The sequence below is a fragment of the Taeniopygia guttata genome, chromosome 14 (genome assembly GCF_048771995.1).
Source record: "Taeniopygia guttata chromosome 14, bTaeGut7.mat, whole genome shotgun sequence".
NCBI lineage: Eukaryota > Metazoa > Chordata > Aves > Passeriformes > Estrildidae > Taeniopygia > Taeniopygia guttata.
This window is the reverse complement of record NC_133039.1, coordinates 479,899-494,019: the sequence shown is the minus strand read 5'-3', so window position 1 is coordinate 494,019 and position 14,121 is coordinate 479,899. Positions and strand designations below refer to the sequence as shown.

Below are 14,121 nucleotides of genomic sequence, written 5' to 3'. Positions count from 1 at the left end.
TTTATTCAGATCAAGAAAATGTCACCTTTTCCCAAATAAAGAGTGGAAAAAGATATTAAAAATTAAAACCTCTCTGCATTATCTGTCTCACTCCCTTACCATAGTCTTGGTGTCAGCAAAGCCATGCTTCTGAGCAAGGTTCCAGAGATTGACTGAAAGCTGGTTCAGTCTGTTGTTCCGCAGGTCCCCATGAGCCAGGATGGTGTTAAAGAAATAAAGTGCCAGCTGGCTCTGCCGCTTCAGGGTCTGGGATGAAAACAGAAATATCCCCATGTTACTGTACACTCATCCCAAAACACCCAGCTTAACCTCACCAGCTTCTCTGAACCCCCACAAGTTCAAAGGGCATCCTTTTGTAACACACAGCAATAGTTACAGACAGAAGAATACAGAGTTTTCATATTCCATTCAAAATGCACCAAGCAGCACTAGCTGTAAATCAACATAAGCTGCTGTGAATAAAATAATTACTCAGACTCCTACGTGTCATACCACTTTGGCATAGCACAGTATGTAGGTCTGACACATTTACAACTCCAGACTCCCTACAACTGCATCGAAATCACCCTCACACCAACCAACACACACTTAGAGCACCCTAGCTGTAAATTTTTAGAGACCACTATCATCAATCTAAATGCAACTTCAGGCTTTTTTTTTCCCAGTCTATTCTACTTTTATTTATTTATTTAACCAAAGATGTTTTTTTCCTGCTATTCTTTTACTGAAACTCTGGTGGTATGAACATATTTGTACCATATTTGTAGCTACTTCCCCTAACATTGCTGAGGAGGGACCTTAAGGAGCATAAGAGCAGTTTTCCCCACACAGAGCAGAGAGAATTCACTGCTACATGTTCTCTTAACCAGAAACAGCTTGAACTTTACAGAACTGTCCAGAACTAAAAATTTCCATTCCAGCACTGTCACATAAATGAAGCATTCTCTAATACTGTGAAAAGACCACACTGTGTTAACAATAAGATGCATTGTTCTCTTCCAAGTTGCCATTTTGGTGAAAGGATTTTATTGTGAGAAAATAATTTATGTTATTTTATAGCTTTTAAAGGAAATGAACCAATATAAACACAAAATCATTAAAGCCTTGTTCATTTAAATGAGCAGCCAAGAAGATGAATAATAAAAGGTCACCAACAGTGAAGCAATCCAAATACCAGTGATTTTATGACCAGCTTTACTTTAGCACAATTAGAGCTCTCTGACAATATTCTCATCACTTCTATTTCCTCAGCAACAACAGCTTCCTCAAACAACTATTCATTTTTACAAAGCAATTTTTATCTAAATCTCTCAATGACTTTCACTCAACAAAACAAAACAAATGGTCCCTCTTTGCAAATAAGGATGGCCAGAGGAGCAAATCCAAGGCTGCAGAGGCAAAGGCAGGCCAAGCACCTGTATCTGTGCTGCTCAGCCTTCAATCAGTTTTCTATGCAACAACAGCCTTAGCGAACTAACACAGGATCTCCCTACTCAAAGTGTGCTTGAAAGGAGAAAACAAACAAAAAAAGCCCTTTCAGAAACCATAGATTTCAAGTCCTACAAACATTCCTACCCACAAATTCCATACAGGAGTCAGATGCAAACAAATCCCTAATATACAACCCACAGTCCTGAAAATTTTAAATTTTCTTCTAAGACCTGGAACATTGGACATTGTTTCTGCTGCACTGTTCTGAAAAAGAACTACTATTCCCTGAGGTGATGTGTACAATGATGCAGAGGATTTGAGCAAAGGATATTTTCATCTTATATCTCTGCTATTGCTCAAGGAAGGACAAACAGGATAGCAAAAGCAGAGTAAAGGCTAAACTTAGCCCAGTGTCCTCCCAATATGTATCACTTAACACATTCTGTATTGGCAAACACTCTGTGCTACTGTGTAAAGAGCCCATCTAAAAAATTCCATCCCATCCATCACGCCCTGCCCTCCCATTCCATGCCAGGAGCCACAAGATTTCTATCAATAGCAGCCTCAGTGAGGGCTGACTGGGAAGCTGTCCATTCTCAGAAACAGGTACATTAACAGAACAGTGAGTTCTCATTATTTCAGCAAACATCAGTCACCTGCCTTTCACATACAATCCATTAAGCTAGATTTGATCCCTCAGAGCCTCTGAATTCCAATCAAGAAATCCAATAAGCTGCCTAGAGTTTATTTTATATTGAACAAATATACTAAAGTCAGAGTAAAGACAAAACAACTATTTCCTCCCTCTGTACCTCTCTCCTGACATCATCTCAGTGCCTGGGATGTGAAACTTTTATAATTAAAGGTGGTTTTCATTGTATTTTCCCCAGTAATAAAATAACTGTGAATTCTCACTTTGCTCATTACAGAATTGGACATCATTAGGTCCCCACCACAAGCCTGCCTATGTGATGGTCTCATTTTCCAAACAAGTTAAAATACCCAATTTCCTTTTGTTATGAGGTTCCTGAAGCTTTTGAAAAGACCAAGTCCTGGTCAAAGGTGATCTGTTTCTTCAACTCCAAATTATTTTTGGTTCTGTATTCAGTAAGAACTGAAGTAAGAAGCTGAGTAAGAACATACCTCCTCCTTTCCCAGGGTTTTCAGGTGATCCAGGATCTGTGACACCACTGTTTCACTCAGTTTATTAATTTCAGCCAGGAACTTGGAGTCTCCACCATACAGAGCATCATTGGAATCAACTGCAGAGACAAATTCAAGCTCAGGCCTGGCTAAAGAGCTATACATTTATTTACTATTGGAAACATCATATATTGATAGAAGACCACATTTGGAAGTCATAAAATGCCCCTCCTCCATGAAACACAAACAGAACTATGTCTTTTAAGTGCCTACCACTTGGTTGCATACTATGTCCTTTTGTTTTTAAGAGCAAAACAATGAGAAAAATCTTTTAGCTTAAAGCCAGTCCTGTACTCCTGGATGCAGCCAGGCTCACAAATATCTCCTAGACTTAATGTTAAGCAACATATCATGTTAATTTTCAGGTTTTCCACAGAGACAGACTCCCTGCTTCCATCACTTTAGAAGAGTATGGACATCATCTACAATGACAGCAGCACTGGGCCAAACAATTTGTGTTTCATTTATTGAAAATAACCAGATTTTCAAAACAAACTGCATATTTTTTTTTCCTTAAAATAAACCCATGATTACCTCAAACTGATGGATAGAAATTCAAAAAGCATATTTTCAGTTTCAAAGACCTTAAAGGATTCTTAGGAGGGAGAGAGCTCTTCAAGTTTTTACAGTTTATATAATTGCAATTTTAAACAGGCCTTTTGCCCTAATTTATTTATGTTCTATTAAGAAGTAGAGTAAAAGAAATGTTTAGGTTTAAATATATTCTAGGTAAATCAGAAAGCACAAAAGATGAAAGATAATCCCCTGTTTCCAAGTAAACTTTATTTTAAGACGCTAAGGTACAAGGTCCACCTAGAAAAAAACCCCATTGCTCTACTACAGGGGAAAAATTACTAATTTATATTTCCATGCTTCTCTCCATTAAAATCTAATTAATTTAGATTTCTCATCTTGGGATTATGCAGCTATTTCGGTCATATAGAAAATGGAGTGAAAGAAAAAGCTAAATCACACTTCCTTACAGAATTTGAACAGCAGATTTACTACAGAGTAGCACTTCCACTGACAGCTATTTTCTGTGCTGCTAGCTGCAAGTGGTATTTTGTCATGGGTGGTAAATCTGGCAGAACTGCGGAACACATTCCAGCCTTCCCTCTGTGAAGTCTGTGCAACTGAAAGAAAAAGTCAAACCATCTTGGACTCTCTGACTCATTAATCTTCAGGGTGCTTGAAAGGATTTTTATTTATTACTCCACCTTAATTTAGTAATCTATAATCAGAAGGCAAATATTCAAATTTTAGAGCATATATCAAAATATTCCAAAAATTATTACAAGAAAGATGACAGCTGTTTTTCGAAATGTAAGATCTTTAGAATTTTCTAGCTATTCTGAATATTTTTTTAAGTTACTGCAATTTCCAGAACTCAAAGCATCAAATACATAATTTAAATAATGAAGACTAGGCTTTACATCCTGAAAACTGGAGTTCTTAATAAATGTGGATGAAACACCAATGATAAGTATAAATCAAGTTGATGCTTTTAGACTTAAATAAAACCCTTCATATGCATAATCTTTACTTTAAAAGTTCACATTTATAAGCATTTGCACCAACACCACCAGAAGCAAACTAAGTAACCCACCCTGCACAGATTCACTTTAAAGAACAGACTGCAGCTGTTCAGAAGCCAACTCCTGGAATTATTCTAAATTACAATACCTGGAACTGGATAGGAAAATAATCCATTCTGTGAGACTCATTACCATTGGTCTTCATTAACTGGCTATGGTGATTAGACAATACTACAAATGTCCTGGTGGAATGCAAGGAGCCAGAGTCCCCCTTAGGTATTACCTTTATCTACATGGTAGATAAATGCTTCTTGAGTCATTGCAGACAGCAGATGTAAAACATTAGTATAAATCCTGACTTTGTCATCGCTGTTATCCTCCCAGGTATAATCCTGGATCACATTCAGTAATCCTCGCACAAGAAACAACACTCCTTGTTCTGGATGGTCCTACAGAGAAGAAAAAAGATAGGTCAAAACCAACACCACAACCCCAGAACAAAACCAGGATTATTTGCAGTCATTCAGTGGTGTACAGTCACAGTTTGAGCTCTATAAAAGCGGAATTACAATATAATTAAATCTGACAGCTACTTTTCTTAAGTGTGTTTCCTGCAAATCCTTTAAATTTTTTTCCAGTTTCCATCTAAAATGCCCATTTAACCCATAATTACAACATGATCCAGGCAGCCTTCACAGACAAACTTTGAAATGCTTTGTTTTGTAGTCATGGGGGAGCAGTACAAATTAATTTTCAGCTTCTTAACCGCTAAGCCTCTAAAATTAAACACTGGTAGATTTCATTATTAAAATTGTATCAGTAAGCTGTAGTGTATTACTCATATAATTATGAGTTTCAGAAGAACTCCTACAGTGGGAAGTCAGTTACAGACAATAAACAATCTTTTCACATGAAATTAAAAGAAAGACTCTGCTTTTCATAAGCTGGGAGTTTTTACAAGCAGCTTTATACTGCACCGGGCTAATTCCAGCTGGCAGTTGGAGCAGTGGCACCAAGACACACAGGACAAATCCCAGACCACTGGGGACACTTCCTTTTGATCTTCTGTAAATAGGGAACAAAGTTAGGGAAGCTAATTTCTGAATGCTGGCATCTCATCTAGTTATTTTTCCTTACTGAATCTGAGAGGCTGTGTCACTCACTCCCTTCTTCAATCACCTGCTGATGATCCCAGTCACCCCACAGCCTTCCCTCAGAGCCTGACTGCTGCACTCATGGAAGCAATGACAGCCCAGGGGCAGCTTCCCCTTCCCTTGCAACAGCACAGCACAGCCCCTCCACCTTTCTGAACATGGGAGACCCCTGCCACTGCAGCAGGGGGAATGCACAGCTCTGACAACAAGGCTTTGGACAGCACCACACTGTGTGCTGCTTCTCCAAACAGGCAAAGGAAAAAGGAAGGAGAAAACCATAAGGGAGGTTTCAGTGAGGAGGAAAAACCCACTCTCTCCAAGAATAAATGAATATACAGGTAATTTACAGTTCCCCCTCATCTTTTAGGTATAACTAAAAATATTGGAGAGAAAATTACATCCCTCTCTAAACTTGACAGTTAAAAACTGGAAGGATGTAGAATGGTAGTACTTTGTGAAATATTCATCAGAAGAGGAAGGTTATGCCAAAACACATCTTCTAATTATTGTTTTCACTCCAATGATTAGGCAACCTATACCAAGTAACTGAAACTAGTAAGAACTAGAGCTCTATATTTTCCCCCTCATGTATTACAGATTTTTGAATACTTAGCTAATTAACCAGTAAATGCTGTCTACACAATTAAACAATGGTGAGATTTCACTCTACCCCAAATCCACTTCTAGTGAGAGGTGTTGCTGAGAGTGGCAATGCTGTACCTCCACCTTCACACAGTTCTTCTGCCTCCCCATTTTGCATTGGGGTGAGTGATTTTGCAGTCAGTGAGCAGAATAGTTCATCTTTTCACAGAAAACTAATCCCTGCATTTACCACTCCAGATGCCCAGTCTACTCTAAATGTTTAAACAGGAAAGTCAAAATAGTCTATACTAACCTGTGTGCTACTCATACACACTCAACTTACCGGAACAACTAATAATGTGGAAAAGAAATTACACAGGAATTCCAGGAGGAAGGCATCAGAGGGTCGCATCTTTCCATCTACGCTTATCATTTTTGGCACTTCAGGAACAAGGCTCACTGCAGCTTTGAAAAAAGCATCAGCTACAAAATAAAGATAGAGTTGCTGTTATATCACTCCAGCTGTGATGGCAGCCATGCCTGTAACCCAATGGTTGCTTTGAATTTGTTTCAGAATTCAAAGAAATGACAGAAAATGAATGTGCTGAACAGCAAAGAAACCCAAGACTTGGCAGCGGTCTGATTCTTGAGAAATCTGTTAATTTGAATGATGCTGTTTCTCCAAAAGAAGTTCCCACATCACTCAAAACTTCTGAAAGTATAACTCTTCTCCTTTGCCTAACATGGAGACACCATCATTTCATATGTATTGCATATATAATAAGAAATTAGCACAGGATTCAAAATTGACTTATCAAAGAAAATTCTTATGCCAGGAGAATGGGGACTCCAAAGTGAGGGTAAAAGGTTCATGCTATTTTGTTCACCAATCCATTCACAAAAGGCATTTAAGTTCTATGGAAGTACCAACAACTTCATATTTCTAATTATTAATAATCACTAAAAGTAAAATATTAATATAGTACCAGAACCTGGGGAATTGCTGGTTACCTAGATAAAAGAGTATTTTCCAAGAATCACAATATGGGAATTAGAGAAACCATCCACCATTACAGCCTTGGCAAAATAGCTATTGAGAGGTTTTTCATAACTCTTTATTATGTCTCTAATCTTACAAAAACATAAATTCCAAACACTAGAACATCTATTCCTAAATTTATTAATATTCACAAATTAAAAGCAACAGTATGTTCCCTCTTACACTAGAAGCCCTTCTATATATGCTGGGTTCACAAAAAAATTTCTGACAGCAACACTGTTTTGCACTTCCTTGGCAACATTTCAGAATATCCAAGTATCCACATCCCACTCAAGATGTTGAGCCATATACTTCAAAGCATCCTTCAGAATTAATATTGTATCTTTATTTTACAGGAACAGAGACCCAGGCCATGTAATCAGCTTTTATCAAAAGCAAAAGGAGAATTCTTGGTGAAAGCCAAGAGGTGTTACATGGCTGGGATGGAGATACCACTGACAGGCAGGCATGGGCCTTTCCAGGAGCACAGCTTGCTCTGGAAAAATTCATTTGAGACTCCAAGCAAATTTGCTAAATATAGTACCAACTGATATCTAATTTAAGCTTATGAGGAATACCAGAGAAACATGTGCTTTGGAAAAACTGTAGTTCTTCTCACTCTTGTTTTTTCAGCACAAGTGCTCAAGGACTTTTTAGTGCTTAGAACACAGACCCCTTCTATCAAACACTGTCTTTCCTTTTATTCTGCACATTTGTTTTGAGGTGAAAGAATGTTTATTTCAAACAACTTATAAGTTTAGACAGCCAACCCAAAGGAAGGTAAGGAATCTTTCTCTGCTTTATTTCAGGAAGGAAGGCAGCAGCAGATGTTCATTCTAGCACAAGTAAATGAATTGCTGTCACTTCCACAGTTGTCTCAGCAGAAAAAAAATAAAAGTGCATGTCCCACATCACCATACAATAAAAACATGTGACCAGACAAATGAAAAAATGTGCCTTAGAGAATAGTCTGCATACCAAAGTACCCATGTCTGTGCAGGGAATGCTCCTGCCTTCTAAGTTATTTCATAACAGGACGAGAATGACCTGTGCAGCAATCAGCATCCACAGTGAAAAAGAGCTGCAAAATACCTCACCCTAATTTGCCTGCTCTCCCAGCAATCACAATCCTTCACATTATCCTCTAAACTTCTGCCATAGTGCAAACCCAAAACCTCTTCTTTTCTATTTGAAAACCTGACATTTGATTCAATTTACTGTCCTTGCCTCCCGCCGTGTCTGTGAATGAGAGCTGCCCTGGCTGAGCAGCTCCAGAGCCAGGAGCTGCCAGGTTCCCCGGCTGCTGAGAGCGGTGCCCAGCTGCCCTGGACCTGTCTGTGCTGCCAGCAGCTCCCTGGGCTTCCACCCGTGCCCTCCTGCCCCTGCAGCCACAGCTGCTGCTCCCAGGCTGTCTCCCCTGCAAGCCCCACACGCTGTCCCTGCCCACACAACGCACACCGAGGCTCCTGCCCCACACTTCTAATTCTTGCTCCTTGCCTTTTTCCCCTCTGCTTTCCCCACTCCATGCAGCAAGGCAAGCCAAAAAAGCAATACAGCACAAAACAGTTGTATTTCACTTTGCTACATCCAGAACTGGCAAAGGAGAATATGTTCATTTTGTAGTAAGTCCTGCCAATCTGTGCTAACCATGGAATGGTTTTACGCTGGGACACTAAAAGCACATTTATCCAAGATATATGTGCTTCATAAGAAGGAGAAAAAAAAAAAAAAAGCATATCAATGCAAAGGTTTTTATTTTTTTATTACAGATTGTAGAAAATGACCCGTCCTCTAAACATTAGCATCCTGGCAGAGAGGAGTTAGAGTATGCATTACATGCTCTGAGTTTGGAGAAAAGCCTCACTAAAAAGGTTGTCACAGACATGCTGCTTTTTCAAGTATGAAATTAGCATCAGTGTTTAATTCTGAATTACATTAATTATGAGGTTATGCAATGATGGTTTCTCTGTATCTTTAAAAGTATTTTTTAAAAACTATTACTGTAGAGATGTTTTAAAACAAAACCATACATCACTTTTCGTGGCTTCCAAAAGATATAAGGAACTACTTAAAAAGCACTAAAAACCACAACAATCTTGATTCTTGATTAAAAAACTAAAAATAAGATAAAAAAGGCTTCTTCTGATGAAGGATGCTGTTTTCTTATCTGCCTAAAGTACAACACTGCTTCTGAAGTGAACCACTGTTAAACTGGATAAGGGGAGAGCAGGCTGTGCATTACAGCAAATCACCATGATGGAGCCTTCCCCAACTGCTGTTAATATCTTGTGCAGTGCTCTGAACGTAACATACTTCATGCTTCACTACATTCATCCTTTCACAGCAGCTCCTTCATTCTGGTTGACCATAATCCTATAAATCTTTCCCCAAGCATACATGCTGACCTTCAGGCTACAAAAACTAACAGTCTTGGATATCCAAGTCAGCACTTCCAGAATTAGCCTCCTACAGAAGAAAAAACAAGTGCAATTGGTGCTGAATGTTCTGCTATTGACAATATTCACTATGACATATGTACATGTTTAATTGTACCTACACACAACTATATATACCTCCATATATTTCTACAAATCATTCTCTCTAGATATAAAAATTCAGCTTGCATTGTATTTTCTGTATCTCTGATAGCTAATTAAAGTGCACAAATTCAAGATTTCAGGCAGGCAAAAATAAGGAGGAATTGTTTTCACATGGGAAAACAATTAAACTCCTTAAGGCCACCTTCAAAGAGCAAAAGGGAGCGAGTTTAACATAACTACCCAAAGTATTTTTAGTCACAGCTACAATTACACCATGCTAAATCCACCCAAAGGACAAAACCAAGGACCATACACATCTTCTGCATTCCACACCACTTCCCTGTCTTACACTGTCAAACCTAATTTAATACTCTGAAGATTTTACTTCCACATCCAACAGATGTTGGAAATTTAATGAAGCTTATACTGCAGTGCAAAAAATTATTGAGAAGCAAGCGTGGGGGTTTTGTTACTCTGTTTTTTCTGTTAAATAAATTAATCCATTATTGTTTTGACAACCAAACACTGTAAACAGTTGAATCCTCTTCTTCTTCTTCTCACATTGATGAGGTCAGGAGCATTGTGAGAGTTTTGCCACATTCTTGAAATGTGGTTTTCCCTCAAACTCCTGCTAATTGTTCTCCATCTTAAAGATCTCTACACATCACTTCCAATCCAGAAACAACCAAGAATTCGTTGAAGGAAAAAACTTGAAATTAGAAAATGAATGCGCTGCTGCTTGGTGAGCTGGAATGTACTATGTTAATTCATACTATGAATTAGCTGCAGATAAAAAGGTAGTTATGTGGATGAAGCTTGGCAGAGCCAGTTTTAGGCATAGCTTGATTAAAGACTGTTACAAGGCTTTAGTACTTGGAGACAAAGGCCTACAGAGACATAAGTGGAAGATTCATATAGGGCCATCAGACAGTATCAGCAAGGACACTGGACACAAGAAATTCTATTCTTAAGGTGAAATCAGTAAATGCAACACACACCCCATCCCACTGCCTTATTCACTCAGCATGTTATTTTTCAAGTGAGGCAAAGATTTCACAGCCTTTAAAACAAAAATGCTGCTTCACACACATTACCAGAAAGTTATGTCATCTCTACCACCTGCTAAATGCTGTGACCAAACATTAAAAACTCATGCTGTCTCTTTTTTTTTGACAGACAAAAGCAGCATTTCCACAGGGAGGAAATGTGTGCAATGAAAATGATACCTGTATCTCAGAAGCCCAAAAGAGTGACACAATGGAGCATGCATTTAATCTCAATTTAGTCCAAGCACCCCCACGACAGAAAGCATGACCAATGAGAATTTATTATTCTCTGTTGGCAGCATGCAGTGCTCAGTGGCTCAGTTAAGAAAAATGAAAAGCTCATCTCTGTAAAATCTAGCATCCTCATTTCAAAGGTGGGCCTTTAATAGGCTCTCCAGAGGCACAAACTATGCATCCAGGGCAAATTCACCTAAAACATTTTAAACATAATTACAGATTCATTTCATTTAAAGCAAGTTTTGGGATCTGGCCAAGAAAGAGGCAACAGTCATTTTTAATACATTCTGAACATTCCCAGACAGGCATCCATCAGTGTATTAATGCTGGAGTTTCATGAGCGTATAAATTCACAGTTCTGACCAACGTCATTGTCTTAAAGAAAATCTATTCTATGAAAAAAGTACAATTTTCTAATACTGAAGTATTTGGATGAGTTCAAACACTTCTATTTGATTTAAAATGTGGCAAATCCAAGCAAGCAAGGCTGGGACAGAGGAAATGGGAGCAGTGAGGCACAAGGACTGATGGTTACTACTGCTGCCCCTTGAAATGAGGAATGAGGCAAACTCCAAACTTTTCTAAGCAGATTAGCTGTGGTTCTCCAATTGCTGATAGTTTAGAATGCAATCCTCAGACTCATAAATCCATTTATTGTTATGACCTGCACATCCTTCTTTTTTCAAGATAGATACATTGGCAATTTAGAGAAATCTTCCTATTGCCAACAGAAGTTGTGGTACTCAATTTTGTTATGTGTTCAAGTGAAAAGTCAACTCACTGAAACAGCTGGACTCCCCACAGAAACTTAAAATTGAGAAAAAGCCAAGACTTTACCTTGCTACAAACACCAGCTGGAATCTTTAAAGAGGAAGACACGTGCACCACTGCTGACTGAGCTATCAGATCAGGTACATTACCTTTCAGCTTTATTTCTCTTCACAATTTTAAACTAATTAAGCTAATTCAAATCAGCATGAAATAAAGGTTACAGACAAGGCACAGTTTCCCTTCCTGGCCTAGTGCTACCATTAATGGCACATGCTTAAATCTTCACTTCATGCTGCATTGGTTTTAGCAGATCAGTGTCTAATTGGCACCAGTTAACTGACTGGAGTGAAATTTGCTGTTATGAATTAATCAGTACTTCTTACTTCTTTCTCATTCAGTTGAGATACAGATTAAACTGTGTGAAAAGTAACTTTCAAGGACACATTATGTGACTTCAGTGCATCAACACATGGAAAGACAGTTCACAAAAAAAGTCCCAAGACAGTGCCTGTTTAACATGCTAAATTACTCATGCAAGTGACATGTCTCTGAGTACAACTTATACCCAAAATAGCTTTGCTAGGGGTGCAAAAAAGTGAGTAACTATAAAACCTCGGTAAATGCAGTGAGTTACTGAACATCAGTTTTGCTCTGGCTTCATTTTAACAAAAGCAGAGATGGACCAAATGGTCCTCTCTCTAACTTGTGGGTCCAAAATTCAGGAGAATGTGGTGAATGAACCACACTTTAGAGACTGACTTCATAATACTTTGTATATATCTGCAACCTTAAAAGATTTCAGGATGGGGATCCTATAAATTGCTTTGTGAGTACACTGTATTCATGTGTCAAACAACAGCTGTGCAGATGTGTAAACCCTAACACCGAAAAATCTGGGCAATTTTTGGGGCCCAGGAGTCTCACCCAGAGAAGAACTGGATCACAAAAGTAGTTGAAAAGCAGTTTATAAGTTGAAAGATATTAAATCACAGAGTGGGTCCCAACATGGCCAGGGAATAATTCTCGAAGACCAAATATTACAGAAAAACTGCTTTGGATTTGCTTCCAATAAGAGAAGCTCTGCAACACAACAACAATAACAAAAATTAGCATACAGGATAAGGTAAGCTGATCAATTAAATAAAAGACCATAGAGAGAAAATGTGAGCCCATTTTATGTAAACTCTGAAAGAAACTGCACAATGCTATTTGCACAACAACAGACTTTGCAGATCTTTTATTTGCACAACAAACTTGGACACAACAGTCAGCTTTACTCTAAATCCCTCTGCTTTGCTGTATCTGTCAGCATCAGATTCAAAACAAAGAAATGCAATAGTCACCCTGCAATAAAAAGTCTTAATCAGCATCCTAAGTCAGCTTGTTTGTGCAGCTGGAACTTGCTGGTAAACGCAGAGTTGGAAAACAAGCTCTCGTGAAGAAGCACAGAGCTAACACAAAGAATTAATAGCCACAACAAAAGGTGTTGCAAAGTAACCCAATTTACCACTCTCACAGCTCCAATAGAAACATGAACATGTAAAGAAAGAAAAAGCATTTACTATTGGAGAGCAGACATTTAAAGTCAGGATTAAAATTGCAAAACAAAGTAGAATGACATCATTTCAAAAAGGAAAAGAAGAATACTGCAAGTAGTTAAAAGTATATGAAGATTGGAATAGATATCTGACTTCCATTTGTAACATGAACAAGATCATATTAAATGGTGATACAGACCTAATGCTCACTCTGACACCAGAACAGCTCCCATTCTTCTCCCCAAATCACTTTTTGTCAGAATCTGCTATTACTTAACACTGAACTAACTGCATGGCTGAAAATGTGCTCTGGCACATTTCAATCAATAATTCAGATCCAAAAAAGAAAATATATTTTTCAGTCTTCATATGATCTGATATTACACCATTGTTTCACTCTGATATAGTGACACATTTTCCTGGCTAAGCATTTATCATGCAGGTACCTACAAAGCAAGTTTCTCCTGTCACTGACCTAACCTGAAATTCTTTTCCAGCTCATTGGTGAATTTTGTCAGGCTGTGAACCCCTACACAGATAGCTTTATATCTTTTTTCAGTTATAATAAAGCACACTATTTGTGATTAGAGTGCTTGCATAACTATGCAGGAAAAAAGCTTACCATGCTTTCCATAATTCCTAACTCATTTAGGACAACCTACCTCATGGCCAGGACTGTGTCAACTGCAGTCAGCTCTCCTGGCTACTGAGATCACATTGAGGAGCTGCTTTAACATGACAAGGTTTTCCTTTAACAGTTTGAAACAGAGCTGTATTTTAATTGCATCATAAATATTCATATGACTTAGGATATCAACCAATTTATTATTCAGTTAGATTTCTGAAATAAGAGAACCTTTAAGTAGACAAATTCATGCCTTACCTTGTGAAAGACACTGATTTGCCAGAGCAACCTGTCCAGAGTGTAGATACAGATTAAGACGTGTGAAGATACTGCTCAGAGATGGAATTGTAATGAAGCAGAAGGCAACACAAGCCTAAAGTAAATTTTAAAAAATTGAATAAAATTCCTATCTCAGAGTTA

The 14,121-nt window shown here is 38.2% G+C and overlaps 1 protein-coding gene across 3 annotated transcripts in view; it reads right to left on the bottom strand.

The window, feature by feature from the left end:
* Nucleotides 1-14,121, bottom strand: part of VPS35L (VPS35 endosomal protein sorting factor like) — a 45,365-nt gene that overhangs the window by 2,359 nt on the left and 28,885 nt on the right. For 2 of the 3 annotated variants that reach the window (XM_041719047.2, XM_002197928.6), the window contains exons 26-30: nucleotides 13,960-14,074; nucleotides 6,249-6,388; nucleotides 4,453-4,618; nucleotides 2,575-2,693; nucleotides 100-246 (exon numbers count right to left, since the gene is read on the bottom strand). In XM_041719047.2, coding sequence (XP_041574981.1) covers nucleotides 100-246; nucleotides 2,575-2,693; nucleotides 4,453-4,618; nucleotides 6,249-6,388; nucleotides 13,960-14,074 — 687 coding nt within the window. Of the gene's footprint in view, nucleotides 1-99; nucleotides 247-2,574; nucleotides 2,694-4,452; nucleotides 4,619-6,248; nucleotides 6,389-8,693; nucleotides 12,619-13,959; nucleotides 14,075-14,121 lie in introns of those variants that run through there. The other variant, XM_032750986.3, reaches the window with a different exon arrangement.